At 43.8% G+C, this 15,786-nt stretch overlaps 2 protein-coding genes across 3 annotated transcripts; both read left to right on the top strand.

Moving 5' to 3' along the window:
* Window positions 1-1,082: 1,082 nt before the first annotated feature.
* LOC125543587 (50S ribosomal protein L3-2, mitochondrial) lies at window positions 1,083-6,523 on the top strand. The gene is made up of 5 exons (XM_048706969.1): window positions 1,083-1,565; window positions 2,448-2,657; window positions 4,135-4,239; window positions 5,837-5,950; window positions 6,041-6,523. Exons 1-5 carry the CDS (start codon window positions 1,224-1,226, stop codon window positions 6,209-6,211), a joined length of 942 nt encoding a protein of 313 aa, XP_048562926.1. The 5' UTR covers window positions 1,083-1,223; the 3' UTR covers window positions 6,212-6,523.
* A 1,590-nt stretch (window positions 6,524-8,113) lies between these two features.
* Window positions 8,114-14,127, top strand: LOC125543585 (E3 ubiquitin-protein ligase ZNF598-like). Of its 2 annotated transcripts, XM_048706967.1 has the most exons (8): window positions 8,114-8,482; window positions 8,625-8,942; window positions 9,992-10,200; window positions 10,279-10,327; window positions 10,871-10,987; window positions 12,175-12,264; window positions 12,386-12,448; window positions 12,576-14,127. In XM_048706967.1, the coding sequence occupies exons 1-8, from the start codon at window positions 8,315-8,317 to the stop codon at window positions 13,809-13,811; spliced, it is 2,250 nt and encodes a 749-aa protein (XP_048562924.1). In that variant the 5' UTR covers window positions 8,114-8,314; the 3' UTR covers window positions 13,812-14,127. The 2 variants fall into 2 exon arrangements, with proteins under 2 accessions (XP_048562924.1, XP_048562925.1); XM_048706968.1 differs by lacking the exon at window positions 10,871-10,987 and having other exon boundaries at window positions 8,117-8,482.
* The last annotated feature ends 1,659 nt before the right edge of the window (window positions 14,128-15,786 follow it).

Below are 15,786 nucleotides of genomic sequence, written 5' to 3'. Positions count from 1 at the left end.
TGGTTCTACTACTGGATTGATACCTTGGTTTCATAACTGAGGGAAATACTTACCGTAGATGTGCTGCATCATCCATTTCTCTTTGGGAAATACCGACATAGTTCAAGCGACATCAGTATACAATGCAAGAGTTTGGGGACGTGAGGTGGCACCGACAACCCAGTTCACATGGAAATCAAAGGCACCATTGAGATGTAGGTTTTTTGCGTGGCTAGCACTCTGAAATAGGTGTTGGACCTCAGATAGATTGGCTCGACATGGACTGGACCACCAAGATGCCTGCCCGTTTTGTGATCAAGCGAAAGAGAGCATAGACCATATCATCATTCAGTGCATCCTCGCAAGGGAGGTGTGGATTCGAGTCTGCAGAGCGATGAACAAGCAGGAATGGGTGCCAACTAGCACTACGAGACTCCTTGATTGGTGCGTAAGCAAAGTTGGAAACGCTGCTGGCGGCACGGACATTCGGGCTCTAGTCTTGCTCGTCATGTTGGAGATTTGGAAGCATCACAACGCGATCGTCTTCGACGACGCCACCCCATTTTTGGAGAGCATAATCCATAGAATAGAAGCGGTGTGTAGAACTTGGAAGACAACGGGCATCCTCAAGACGGGCATGAATAGTTTCCTAGTGGCTCTAACGGCGGGTAGTGATGCAAGGAGTTAGCGATAGTTGACTGCTTCAAAAAACTCTAGAAGCTGGAGTTGGGTGGAAATTACCCACCACTGCCACCAGTAAGTGGATACCCCTTCGTTTCTTCCTCCTCAACCAATCAAATAGATCATTTTCACCAAATTTCCTATTCTTGAAGCTGGAGAGTTTTTTTTTTTTGAAGCTGGAGAGTTAGATGGAAGCCAAACATTCTCTTTGGTAGTACTACAACTTCTGGATGAAACTGCTTTAAAGTGAATTTAGTGGAGTGAAATCAATTTTCATGAAGCGGATCAGTCCCAAACATGCCCTAAGTGTAAAGTATGCATACTCATGCGTATTCGAGATTTTTTTTTTACAAGGCATCGCTGAAAGAAGAAAATGGAGGCAGAGGCCCAGTTACAAGTGTGGCCATGTGCGTGCTCCTCCCCATCTGGGCCATTCCCCCCGATCTCCCCACTTCACTAAACCCTACCCACCTCGCCGCCGCGTAAACCCCCACCCATCCCGCCGCGCGGCCCATCTCCAGCGCACAACCAACGCCAACGCCGCCGCCGCCGCCGCCACCGCCATGGCGGCCGCCTCGAGAGGCCTTCTCGCGCGCCTCCGCCACCTCTCCCTCGCCGGGCCCCGCCTCCCCCCTTGCCGCCTCTTCTCCGCGGAGCCTCTCGTCTCCCATCCCGACGACGACGATGCCAGCGCCGGCGGCGAGGGCGGAGGCCGGATCATAGAGGCGCGTCCTGGTGTTATGGGCCCGGACTCCCGGCGGACCGGCGTGATCGGCGTGAAGTGCGGCATGTCGGCGATGTGGGACAAGTGGGGGGCCAAAGTTCCCATCACCGTCCTCTGGGTGGACGACAATGTCGTCTGCCAGGTCAAGACCGCCGAGAAGGAGGGGTTCTACGCGCTGCAGGTGCTGCAAATTTCTCATCTTTGTACCAAACTTTGTATATGACAGGGATCACAAACTGCTGCATTGTTTCACGCTTTCACTGACAAAATAAGTACTCCTATTGGTGTTCCACTGAGAAAATAAGTATTGGAACTTGATTCTGTGAAATCTTAAGGAATTAGACCCATAAAAGTAGTGCTAGTTTTTACCCATCTGTTAAGACTCAAAGCAATTTGAGTGTTTTGTGCCTTTAGGTCTAAAGTTTTGGCCTCCCATGTGATTAAGGTTCGATCTAGACGTGAGATGTTGTAAAATATTTTTTGTAGAATTGTAACTGCTCTTCGATGACTTATTGGTAACTCACTACATGACTAGATCATTAGCGTTGAGACTAGCTGCCGAAGGTAGCTATGTTTAATTTATGTTTGTAACCAAACTCATGTAATAGTGATTTTCTTCCCACGTCTCTCCAAGCTGGGAATTATGATTTAGAAAAGAGAACACCTAGCCTGCTTCACGTTTTCTTACCATTCTCTACAAACATGATATTGGGTGTATTAGGTTGTCTGATCAAATCAGGCTGTTTTAATTGTGCTGCCAAGGTTTTGTCATCTCCTAAATTTGTAGTAACAACTAGCAATATGCTTGAGGTATAACCATCGAGTTTTGTTAGCGCTAAGTTCATGCCAGTTGCTGTATTGCAGATGACTACCTGCCCCAGAATGGATAATTTAGACACATTAGTGCAATATAAACATTCCATCTTGGTTCTGTATTTTGTTGATCTAAATGCAAGTATATATGTTTAGTTTGTAGCACTTATGCTCTTCAGGTTTTGTTGTTACCACTTTTATAGTGCAAATTTTCGCTAACTTCTGAAAGTCTTTCCTGGTATTTTTTTAGCTCGGAGCAGGCCAAAAGAAGGAAAAGCATCTAACAAAGCCTGAAGTGGGCCACTTTAGATCACAAGGAGTCCTTCTTAAGAGAAAATTAAAGGAGTTTCCTGTTACTGAGGATGCACTTCTTCCTGTTGGGACAACCATCTCGGTTCGTCATTTTGTACCCGGGCAATTTGTGGATGTCATTGGAATCACAAAGGGAAAAGGTTTTGCGGTATGTATTTTTGTCTACCGCGTAAAATGGGTTTTGCACTTGCTGACAAATCACCATGTTTACCATTTTATTTGAACACGACATCATTAAATTGTTGGTTTCCTTCCGTAACACCTCTTCCTTCAGTTAGCTCAAAAATAGACAATTAAAATTGTGTGCATCTGCTACAAAATGTTGTCTGTACATCCTAGGGTCCTAGCTATCCCTTGATTTTAGGAAGCAGCCTTGTTCCAAAAACCTCAATGTTTGCTTTCCCTGCTGACTCTCTGACAATCGAGTCATTGCCAATGATTTTTAAAAACATAGATAAATACAAATATAGATTGCTGGTAATTAAAAGTGCAATGTGGTTATATGTGAGATCAACTTAATTGATAAAAATTGTTTTAAGTTTCTTTTAAATGTAACACTAGCAACGTTTACGAGTCGACGAGTCGTTCAAAGGTTGAGACTCATAGACTAATCATGACTAGTCTAGATTACTGCTGGGCTAGTCTGACATGGTACTGTAGCAACTTGCAGTAATCAATTACTAAAACCTAGTATTAGTATGTAATATTACTTCCGTCCCAAATTACTTGTCTTAGATTGGTCTAGATACGGATATTTCTAACACTAAAACGTGTCTAGCTACATCCGTATCTAGACAAATCTAAGACAAGTAATTCGGGACGGAGGGAGTATATACTATACAAAGTGCATTGGAGCGTCAATTTGTCCTGCATATCAGGCCAATAAGCATATTTCCATTCTGGATCCTTGCTCCTAGTTGGCTTCTTGCAGGATCCTTCGATGGATTGTATTGCTCATCCGCTTGAGCTGCAGCTGCTGCTGAACACACTACTTGAGGTATCGCCGGCAGCGTAGACATTGCAGTTCAGACCGAAGGATCTTGAAACTGAAGCAAGCAGGGGTGGATGGGCGGTGGTGGGTGCCAGCACCAGTGGGACAATGGGTGCTGGCGGCGCCTCCTTCCAGACTCCCAGGCGAGGCGACTCAGAGCGGGCTGGAAACTTAGCGGGCGAAATTTTCCCTCCCATGGGCTGCGGGCTGGGCGGCTCGCTCACTTATCCCCTCCCAATCCCCTTTTTTTTTGTTGAACGACTCAAGGTGCACGACTAGTCCTTTGACTGCTCGACTCGGCGAACTAGTCTACACGAGATTTCTAGTCGACACCCAGAATGCGACTCATAGAGTAGTCTAGCGACTAGTCACTCTGACTCATAATCAATGAACACTGGTATAATGTTAGTTTGGAGATGTTAATCTAAGTTGTGGATGATTTTCAATGTTCCAACTTAATTTCACGTCGCCAATACAATCAAGTATATATATATTCTCATAATATTACAACTTAACTTTTGCTGCTACACTTAAGATACTAGTGCTTTCCTCTTTTAGAACAAACCAATTACTGAAATATGTCAATGTAACACTGTACATCAATTATATAACATTATATTTTCTACTCTTGTAGGGTGGCATGAAAAGACATGGTTTTAGTGGGATGCCTGCATCACATGGTGCTTCTTTATCACATCGCAGCATCGGTTCTACAGGTCAAAGGGATGCTCCTGGCAGGGTATGTTATAAACTCACAAGTCCACGCACTGAACAATTCGTATACATCTCTCCTCTGAAAAGAGACATAGTAGCCATTAGAACACGCAGCATTGGACTTCTGCTGGAAGTTATGCACCCTCTTGGCATGACTATTCTTGGATGTTGTATTTATTTTCCAGTTTATTTCTAATATGTAAAATGATTAGGATTGATAAGACCTCTTCAGTAATTAGTAGCAGTGCTGTTTTATACTTCTAATTAGTGAGTAATCATAGGACTGCCTTGTGTGTTGTGCATAACTGCATAATATTATGTGGATTTGCATCTTCTATCTTTTTTAGTGTCTACTCAGGGAGTATCATATAAGGTTTAATCTTATATGTATCAGTGTATGTGCCCAAAACAATGATTGTGTCTCCCTAAGATTGTAGTGTATGCTGTTATTCTGATCTTAGGCCTTCTTTGGTTTGTAGGAATTTTAAAGGATAGGAATTTTGTTGGAAAAAATCGTTTGGAGCCCTTTGGTTTGTAGGAATGAATTCATATTCCTATGTAGGATAGGAACCAATCCTTCACATTTCAAAGGAAAAAAAACATGGGCCTAGACCCAATAGAAAAATTCCTTTCCTATGAATCAAGTGACATCTCTTTTGCTATAGGAATTGAGATGCATGCCACCTCACTTCCTATGTTTTTTCTATTCCTACTATGGTATTCTTATCCTATGGACCAAAGGAGGCCTTATTGATGGCTTCACTGGATGTACATGTATGATGTATAAGACCCACAAAATAATGCTTCTCACGGAAAAGAATATGCACACTTTGCTTTTACCCTTGTGGCCTACAATGACTTGAAATTCGCTCAATCAAGTTTTTACATCCTGATGGAGTTAAATCTCAAAGCTTAAAAGGGGTGTCGGTAATACGCATGCATCAGCGACAAAGGTAGTTAGGGCTTTAGGGTTTAGGTCCTTGGGGTTTTGTTTCTAGTGAACATATTATTTTTCTTCCTAAGTCAATCGGAATCTGGATAGAGACAATAAGGGTGCTAATTTTACTTGATACTTGTCAAACTGGCCTGTGCTCACATATGCCATCTGTCGACCATCTCACAATACGTGCCAATAGCAACAATGTAGCTACTTACATGTATGGCCAAATGGATTTGACTCCTGACAGATGTTAGTGAGTGAATTTGTAAATATATAGAGCAAAATAAAAGAAAATCCATGCAACTTGATTGTTTTTATAGTAAAATATAGCATTCTCAAGGTAGAACCCGTCGATAAAAGCTATTTTTCTTAATCCTTTCCATGTATTATCTGCAACATTGTGGAACTTTTCGAGTTTCCTCAGGTGGAAGTGACCAGTGAGGCCACTTTAAATTATCACCAAGAAATGAACATTATTGAACGTTTCAAGTTTCCTAAGGTGTGAGCTACCAGTGAGGCCGCTTTAAAGAAGCACAAACAGATGCACTTCTGAATGTGAATTGGCATTTATAAGTCTAGTTTTTGGGTAGGAATGCACTATTTGAAGCTGTTGGTGTGTCCTAAAAACAACACTGCAGCCGGTAATACTCCATATAGGCTAACAGCTGTAACAATGTTGCAGGTTTTCAAAAACAGGAAAATGCCTGGGCGCATGGGTGGTGTTCAACGCACAGTGAAAAATGTATGGGTTTACCAAATTGACCCTGCCAGGAACTTACTGTATCTGAAAGGCCAGGTAAGTTCATCTCCACTTTGCAGTACGTCTCTTAGCTAAAGTGTTTATGTTGTGATATGTGTGTTATGCATTCTCTTGTGAACTTTGCAGGTTCCTGGTCCTCAAGGCAGCTTTCTTTTCGTCAAGGACTCTATTTACAAGAAACCTGACAGAGCTTTGCTGCCGTTCCCTACGTATTTCTCACAAGAAGGCGAGTTGGAAGACATGGAGCCGCTCATTGCCGATCTTGGTGATGTCGACCCGTTCATGGCAGCAGATTAAGACTGACAAATTTCGAAGAATCCCTTTTGCTTTCAGTGCATTGTTGACAATCCCAAGTGATTGTCTGTTAAATTTTGCATTGGATATATGAGTAGCTCCTGGGTTACAAGAGTCATCCCGTTACTGACCTGCCAAATCAATGTTGTTCCATGTACATTACCTGGCAGATATGCCAGGGCCCTGACTCAGTTAGGGTTTTGAGCTGATTGTTTGGTCGACTGAGTGGAACTTATTTTGTTTAATAAGTTGTGTAAGCTATGATTCAGATAGATATATAAAATCGAAAATCTCCATGCCGAGGTTACTATTCTAGTTCCCTGATGAAGTAATTTCGGCCATTGCCTTTTTTTTTGAAACAGAGGCAAAAGATTTGGCTCATCCATTAAATAAGAGGAGAATAGAGTTTGACAGTTTGCACGTGCCCTACAAATAAACGGCATGGCAATTAAATTACTCTGGAGCAACAATACGCTATTGCCTTTGTGAGTTCAGTAATTCAGCTTGGCTTGTTTTTTTGACGTAAAATAAGTTCGACAGATGATTATACCGCTTGTCCATTTTTCTTTCTTCATGATAGCTCACTACTACTGTGCATGAAAAAACATGAATGTACATGAGACTTTGCAAACCAGGCACAGTGCATGAAAAAACATGAATGTACATGAGACTTTGCAAACCAGGCACAGCTAACTAAATCTCGTTTTTAGTCATGTATTTATGTATGTCTAGCAACACAGATGAGAAGTGTAACAACAGAACGTCCTCTACATATAAGCCACGTCACCCTCACAAAAAATATTCAACCTAAAGCATAACCGTTTAGACGCAGCTGCCACCGTCTTCTCTCCAAGGAAAAAAAAGGCTTAGGGTTTCTCTGCCTTCCGCCGGTCCACCTTTTATCTGATGGCCTTATGGAGGCGTGGTGGACCCCGGTCCTTGCCGGCAGGAGGGATCTTGCTTTTTATTTTTATGTGTTTTTGTGAATTTTTTTAGGGTTTGTGTTTCACTCGGAAAAGGAGACGATAATTGCTCTCTAAAGTTGGAATAATGTTCTCCCTGCCTAGTCCTTATTTCAATGATGCGTCTAGTGCCGTCGGAGGGCGTGTGGAGATGTGTCTCCAACGGATTTTGCGAGATTCGATCGGTGTTGGTCTTTGGTGGATCTCCTTGAAGTCTTAGTTCGTCTTCGGTTTGTGTGCCTACTTGTTGGATCCTTTCAATTTGCACTTCTCTTCATGGGCGACAACTGCTGCTCTGGTGTAGGCCCCGCGGGGCCTTAACACGACGACCTTTCAACTTTCTATTACAACAAGTTTGGGCAGGCTTCGATGAGGGAGGGGCGATGACAGCGACACACATTCGGCTCACTCGAGTGTTTATAGTCGTTGCTTGGTTGTCTACGGGCATAGATATAATTTTTATTATTTATGTATTCTTTTGTACTGCCATGGCATGATGAACAGATCGAAAGTTTGCTCACAAAAAAAAACACAAAACCTAATCAATTTTTCTCTTTTCAAATACTATAGTGAATACATACATGTAATGCACGTTGATATTAGAAAAATATTGGCATTGATATTAAATAGGATATAATGACACATTGATTATGCGTATAATGTAGATCTTAATATTTGGTACGATATTAATTGCATGCTAATTTTTTATTTTTTTGCTAAATAATTGCATGCTAAAATTGAAGAAATATAGGTCATTGGATTGACATAGTTTATGCCGAGATTTTTTAGATATGTCTCTCTCGGTATCTTTATCTCATTTAATTTATAATAACATTGATGTAATATTTTTAAATAAATTCTATAAGTACACAAGGGAAAGATCCTAATCAGTTTGGCTATTTCAAGGGAAAATCCCAATCGAAACAACACACACTTCCCCCGCTCCAGCACCAGCAGTTACCGTACTGTGCAGGGCTCCCCACCAACTCCGACATTGTGGCGTCGTGCGCTCGACCGGACCCCTCCTCCCCCCTCCCCTCCCCTTCCCTCCGTTTGCCCCCGCTTCTCCAACCAGCAGATTCCTCCCCCGCCACCCAGGCCAGCTCCCCCGCCGCCGGCGCCCCCCTCCGCCGTGGAGCTCGACATGGACGACGCCTGCGCCGTCTGCGCGGAGCGGCTCGAATGGGTGGCCTACGGCGCCTGCGGCCACCGCGAGGTCTGCTCCGCCTGCGTCACCCGCCTCCGCTTCGTCCTCCGCGACCAGCGCTGCTGCCTCTGCATGACCCACTGCCCCGCCGTCTTCGCCACCAAGGTCAGCACCACCTACCTAGGGTTTTTTCATCAGCGCTTTTCCCCTGCCCGCCCCCAACCCCTCTCGCCCCACGCGCCGCCCCCGCGCCGCGCACGTCTCAAATTTCGAATTCCGCCCTCATGGATGGCTTCTCGCTGCCCAGGAAACGGGGGACCGCACCAAGGCGATCGGCGATCTCTCGGCGCTGCCGGCCGCGGCCGGCGAGGGGAAGACCGGGGACTACTGGTACCACGAGGCCACGCAGGTGTGGTTCGACGACGCTGACCATTACAGGATGGTAAGGGCGATGTGCCGGATCTCCTGCACCGTCTGCGAAAGCAGCGGTAACAAGGGGAAGAAGGGCAGTAAGTCGTCCAAGGCGAAACACAAGATCAAGTTCGAGACCATCGAGCAGCTCAAAGCCCATCTGTCCAACAAGCATTGCTTGTACATGTGCGACCTCTGCTTGGATGGGAGGAAGGTGATGCAATTGATGGCCTGCTTGTCCTTGTTAACTGCTTTAATCCTATTTTCTAACGTGATGAAATGCTTGCTGGTAATACCAATAGCTTCGTGCAACACTAGACATATATAACTTGGTGCGGCGTGGTCAATTCATCCTTGCATTTAGTTGTGCAGTGCTCAATACCAGTTACTAATCCATTAAGACTTGATTTTTTCTTCTGTTGACATGATAGTTCTTAGGTCATGTTGTTGTATGATGCTATTAGTATCAGTTACAAACTAGTAGTGTTTTGCCATATTTTTGTTGCTGTTGTTGTCATCTACATGTAGCAATGGAAGTATTATTTCCTGAGTGTTGATTGTATTATTTTTTGCTAGCCCATTACTCTCCATACCAACTGAACACGTGTCATCCCTTGTTTTTATCCACCAGTGGATGATATATCATGTAATTCTCTCATTTAGACCATAGCAAAAATGTATGTATTCTTCCTAAAAGTAGATAAAAATATCTAACCTGTTCCATCACTTCTTTTCACTCCAACATTCAAGTTTATTACATCGGATGTGAACAAACAATGGTTAAATAGTTCACAAGATTTGTGTGCGCAAATTAGTATTTCCATTCTCTTGCAGTTCACATCTACTCCCGCCGTTCCTAAATATAAGTCCTTCTAGAGATTCCAATACAGACTACATACATAGAAAAATGAGTGAATCTACACTCTAAAACATGTCTCTATACATCCGTATGTAGTCTGTATTGAAATTTCTAAAAAGACTTATATTTAGAAACGGAGGGAGTACATGCTTAAAATAGTTAGGAGAACACCCAAATTAACATAGTTGAACCATATTTTTCAACCTGGTGCATAATGATTTAATGTTTGGCATGCTGCAAATTCCTACTGATTTCTTTTTACCAGCAGGGCAAATTAGTTATGAAGGTACATCCTGCTTATCATGATTGCATACTTGGCTTGTAGCCCGTGTAATGAATATTTCATGTGTTCCACAATATTTGTTTTTTATAATAAATTCCTGTACTATTGTTGTCTTGAGCAGGTATTTATTTGCGAGCAGAAACTTTATACAAGGCCTCAATTAAATCAGCACATAAAAACCGGTGATTCAGAGGTGGATGGCTCGGAAGTTGAGCGCAGGGGTTTTGCAGGGCACCCGATGTGCAAGTTTTGTAAAAGCCCATTTTATGGAGAGACTGAGCTAGATACACATTTGACAAGAGAACATTATTCTTGTCACATATGTCAGAGGTGCTCCGCAACCGTTATTTTATTTGTTGGGGCATAAGTACAAAGTTATGCTGTCTCTGACTTCATGGTTGTTTACAGGCAGCACGGTGGGCAGGATGATTATTTCAGGAACTATGATGACTTAGAGGTATGTCATATCAAGTTGGCATAGTTATACTAAAGTCAGAGTGCTATCTTAATTTTGAGAGAATTCCTTATTTGGCCCTTTCTTAAATTTTGCTCCCCTATTTGGCCCAATAAAGTTTATTCCTCCCTATTTGACACCAAATGTTAAATTTGTTCCTTATGTGACACTTCTGACTACTTTGGCCCCTAACGAGACATGAAAAGACCATTCTACCCCTGGTATTATACTAGGCTGAGAAAAAGAGCGTTCATTTATTTCACTGAGCCGATTTATTGGTGCCAGCCAGACGAGAGCCAAAAGTGAAAGCTAATGGAACATACAGACCGACATCAACTCAGACTAACTCAAATTAATTCATTAAGAGTCACAAAAAAATTAGGATTTGTACTGCAGTAGCTTTTTTTTAGTTGTGTAAATTGTGATTAACTCCTACAGACCGCCGCTGGTGCTGTGGTGCATATGTTGCATTCGCGTGCATCAGGCACAAGGAGAGTTGCACCCCGTCATGCACTCATGAGTCTGACAGTGCGTACGTATATGCAGCAAAAATGGTACGGTGCTCCTAAAGTCCGTTTGTGCATGCATCTGAATGGACGCCGTGTTTATATTTGCAGTACTAGCACTTGTCATCTTCACGCGAGGCCGTTGCAAGCTTGTGAGGTAACATGCGTTGAATTTTAAAGTGAGATACGAATTTTTAAAGCCTGTTATAGCTCCACGGCAATGTCTTGGCTGGGTTGTTCCGCCAGGCTGAAGAAATGAACGCTCTTTTTTTTAAGCCATCTATAACACGAGGGGCAGATTGTCTTTTCACATTGCAGTTAACACCTTTAGTTGCCAAAAATAGATGAAAGTGTCACATAGGGAACAAATTATATATTTAGTGACAAATAGGGAAGAAAAATTGTTTTGGGCCAAATAGGGACGCAAATTTTAAGAAAGGGCCGAATAAGGAATCCTCTCCTTAATTTTAGGCAGTCAAACCAACATAAATACATGTAAACATTGCATCTATGGGAAAATTTGTACTACAGAGATATTGTAGTGGATACCAAATATTGTTTAGATAAGATATAAGTTACTATCCTTGCCCAACTAGGTTATTTGAATAGAATTGTACATTTTACCCATTTTTAATCTCCGACTCTATATTTGTTAAGTATGCCTTATGTTTGGACCATCAATGTACATTCACAAGGTGCTAGGCACTAATCAGGAAGCAGACCAGTGCCTAGTCGCTGATTAGGCAGCTGCCTAGGCAAGAGGGTGTACCCTAGAATGCAGGGGTGTGTTTGGTTTATGCCCAAGGTTGCCCCACCAAAGCATTGGCTAGCCAAAATTTTGGTTGAGGTTTTGGTTGCCAATGATTTGGCCAACATTGGCAAGAAAAATGAACTAGAGTTGGCTAGAGTTCATTGGCATGCCAAATAATTGGCAACCATCCAAACAAAGACCAATCATTGGGTCATGACCAAAATTTTGGTAGGGTGCAGCCGCCTTTCGGAACACTGTAATGAGTATATTGATTAAGTTGATGTCACATCACTTCCGCAGTTGAAGGTCATGTCCGTAGCAGTTAAGCAAGACCATAGCATGTTGTCTATCTCTTCCAACTGGAGCTGTGCCTGCTAGATATTATCCTTGATGTGGATATAGCATGGTCTCCATTTTCGGTGCCTATGCATGCCATTCCCACACAAGATTTTTACTGCATATCAATCCTATGGTACAGAATTTAGTGGTAGACTTGTATTAAATTGGAATAACAAGTTGCTACAGAATTCCAAGTCAAAATTGTGGTAAATTTCATGTTAGAACCTAACATGGTGCATGTGCCGCCCCTTTAGATGCATTTCCGAAGAGACCATTTCTTCTGCGAGGACAGAGAGTGCTTGGAGAAGAAGTTCATTGTCTTCCAAAGTGAAGCAGAGCTTAAGGCAAGTCAAACACAAATGATATATTGTTAAATCATATTCCCTGGACATGTCACTAGATTAGTGCATGATAACTGGTTATCCTTTACTGATATTACATCTTTTCTTTTCTTGTTCCCTCCAGAGGCACAATGCTGTGGAGCATAGGAAGCGCATGCCTCATGCACAGAAGAATTCTGCTCTCCAGGTGTACAAACGAATCTGCCTTATTTCCATCTCTTGTGTTAAGCCAACTATTGACATGCTAGCATATACATATTGATAATAAAAATGGCGCGGTAAGCTGATCTATTTACTTTGCCCGTCATTGACAGACACCAACCAGTTCTAGAGACCGGAGCGAGCTAGAGCAGAGTAATGGCAGAGGTAGAAGGCACAACGCTTGCCTCCCCAATGGTTCTGTTGACAATACCTTGCTGTCTGTTCAGAATGGCATTGCAAATATGGGCCGTGGCTCAGGAAATCAAGTTGCTGCTGTTGTGTCTCCCTTGCGATCTAGTTCTGGGCACTCATCACAAGCAGGCCAAAGCTCTGGGATGAACCGTGTTTGGCAGCAACCACACTTTCCTCCCCTCTCCCGCCAGGAGGTTCCTGATGCAAGAATAGGTTCCTGTTTTCAAGAAGCTCCATCCCCTCCCATATCAGGGCAGTCAGGGTATACACCAGTTGCCAGTCGGAGCTCACGGACTGCTGCACGCGCAATGGATTTGGAATTCCCTCCTTTATCAGGCAGTAATAACAGAACTGCTGCGTCAACAGAGCAGGGGGTACGAAAGGTAGCTGAGAACACTCATGCATTTGGGCTCCGACAACAAAGCAACGGAATTGTGAATACACACCATTCTGCTCAGCATTGGTCCCTTAAAAATACTGATTTGATCCCTTCTGGTTCAAGTCACTCCCCAAGTTGGCCTACACCCAACACAAGTCCTCACGTTAGTGGATCGCTGAGTCTGACTTCTGCAGGAAATGGAAGGCAAGAAACACCTGTGAGCCGCCAGGTGTTGTGCTCTGTGGATGATGTTCGTGCAGCGAATAATTCATTGGTTGAAAGAATGCAGGCTGCATTAGGAATGGACCGGGACAGGTACTCGATGTTCAAAGAGATCTCTGGGGAGTACCGTCAAGGCGTTATCAATGCTTCAAAGTACCTTTCATATGTCGAACAATTTGGTCTGTCGCACCTCGTTCTTGAAATGTCCAGGTTGCTGCCTGATCCTCAAAAGCAGAAGGAGCTTGCTGATGCCTACTACGCGAATTTGCGCCTTACAAGCCTCCAAGGAAATGGTGGCGGTGGAGCTGTTTGCTCGAAAGAAAGCACCCGGAAAAATAAGGGGAAGGGGAAACTTCCTGCTGCTGCACAGGATTCGTTAGAAGATAAGCTCCTGAGTGCTGCCAGCAAGCTTCAGTCGCAGGTGGGAGGCTCTAGAGCGCCGTTGAGAGAAGGGTGTGGAGCAGCCGATAGACCTTTGCAGGAGCCGAGGTGGCCTGTGAAGGGTGCTTGGCAAAACCGTGGGGGGCAGAGACTCGTGAGCAAGGCGAAGAAGTAAACTGGGGTTTTACTGGATGTTTTGCCACCTGAGCTGCGGTGAAAACGCCCATTTTTCCCCGATTCGTGTCTGGTTTGTCGAGGTGACTAAGAAGGCCGCAGAGTAATTATTTGGTTCGCTTCTGTTTCTCTTTGTCTGAACCTTATGTCGAGTTTGCGTAATTGTGTCGTGAATGTTGCGAAGAAGGAATAGATCTGGACTATGTGGATGGTAACTATCAAAGCTATTGTAATTCAGGATGTCTCTGGCAGGATTAGTATTTTGAAGTTTGTATGGAAATACATATCAAATCCATCTAGAACTATACTTATTTACATATCAAATCCATCTAGAACTATACTTATTTACATATCCAATTCATCAGAGTGCGCTATGTCCAACCTAATACTACAAAGTACACCCTCTGTTCCTAACAGAGGTACTCCCTCTGATCCAAATTAATTGATGGGGCTTTAGTACAACTTTGTACTAATGGTGTACCAAATCTTGTCAATTAATTTGAATTAAAGGGAGTAATACTTTTCAGTAATCAGCAGTAACGAACAATTCAAGACGCTTTACTTTGTCTTCTTAATCCCGAGGGCGCAAAGTGCAGGTATGAATTGCCGCGATAAACACAATGCCTCCGCACGAGATGCGTGGGGTAGAGGAAGGAGAAAAGGTAGGAAGTGATGAAGAACATAAAATCAATCGAACTGAGTAAGTATAAAATTATCTATGACTTGCCTCTACCCCAAGTGTCTTTCTCTCACACTTGTACTCTATATATACCTCATCTTAGTATTAGAGGATCAATACAACACAGAAAAGTTCAGAAAAAAAAACACCGAGAAATATTTTAGCCTTCACCACGTGATCTCAGAAGCGGTGAAATGCAATGCTGATTTTTCCACCACTTAAGCGACTCACCACCCCGGAGAGATTAATCTCCTCTCTGCTTTGAATTGCAACATGACCCAAGTCTGAATCACAACTATGAGTGCTGATGCCTGAACTAGGAGCTTTATGTAGGCAGGAGTTTGCGACATGCAGGGCCGGGGCACGCCCATTGTCCCGCTCCAGGATTTGGGAACTTGTTTGTGTCTATCATCTATTTCCTCTCGTATATCCCTCTGGAAATATCTATAATGGGTCGTAAATGAAAAGCAATATACCTATTTCCGTGGGACTGGTTTTGAGGGTACATATATTTCGATAAACAGATGGTGCAATAAGCTTGTAGTAAAGCAGTAATGTTGTGGAAAGCCCATTCACTTTGTTCTTTTTTTTTTCTCGAATACGCAAAGCTTGCATATCATTGCATTGATAGAAGAAAATAGAATGAGTATAGATAGGAGTACAACACATGACACAAACGCAGGAGGCGTGAACATGGTGACCGGAGCAGAAAGAAAAGTGATGCTTGACCCGAAGAGAGGATACAACACAGCTAAACCTACCAAACCTGAACCAAGAGTGGCAACGTCAAACCAACTCGACCATCAACATCTCGGGAACCAAAACCGGGGACACCTCGAGCGAGCAAGATGGCGCCTTCAAGGAGGACGACGTCGAGACGCCGTCACCATCTGATCCGGAGGAACCGGACCTAGGGTTTCCCCTGAGCTCGAAGAGGGGCGCAGCCGAGGGCCTTAACAACGCCTCCAAGAAGGAAAACGACGTTCGCAGACGCCGCCGCTGCCAGCATCGGCAAGCCGAGCAGGAATTTCTCCCAGGCCTGAGGCTGAGCAATCCCATAGCCACCGTCTCTGGAAACAAAGATGAGGACGCCAACGCCGGTCGGAATCACCATGTCGGAAGGGGGTTGGCGGGGCTGCAACTGCTGTCGAAGGGTGGCACCGCCTCCGAAGCCACGAACATTGGATCTGGCAAAAGCGGGGGCTTTTAGGCATACAAGGTAGGGCGGGCACGAAGCAAGCCACAAGGGGGTGGGGCGACGGCGATCGGCAACGCCGACAAGCAAGGACTGGAGGGA

This window comes from Triticum urartu, chromosome 3, assembly GCF_003073215.2.
Source record: "Triticum urartu cultivar G1812 chromosome 3, Tu2.1, whole genome shotgun sequence".
NCBI lineage: Eukaryota > Viridiplantae > Streptophyta > Magnoliopsida > Poales > Poaceae > Triticum > Triticum urartu.
This window is presented reverse-complemented; position numbering and strand designations above follow the sequence as displayed.

Coding starts and splice junctions, on each gene's coding strand:
- LOC125543587 (XM_048706969.1), top strand. CDS start 1,224: ATGGCGGCCGCCTCGAGAGGCCTTCTCGCGCGCCTCCGCCACCTCTCC. Junction 2,658..4,134: donor CAAAGGGAAAAGGTTTTGCG/GTATGTATTTTT, acceptor CTACTCTTGTAG/GGTGGCATGAAAAGACATGG. Junction 5,951..6,040: donor TACTGTATCTGAAAGGCCAG/GTAAGTTCATCT, acceptor TGAACTTTGCAG/GTTCCTGGTCCTCAAGGCAG.
- LOC125543585 (XM_048706967.1), top strand. CDS start 8,315: ATGGACGACGCCTGCGCCGTCTGCGCGGAGCGGCTCGAATGGGTGGCC. Junction 10,201..10,278: donor TCTTGTCACATATGTCAGAG/GTGCTCCGCAAC, acceptor GGTTGTTTACAG/GCAGCACGGTGGGCAGGATG. Junction 12,449..12,575: donor AGAAGAATTCTGCTCTCCAG/GTGTACAAACGA, acceptor CGTCATTGACAG/ACACCAACCAGTTCTAGAGA.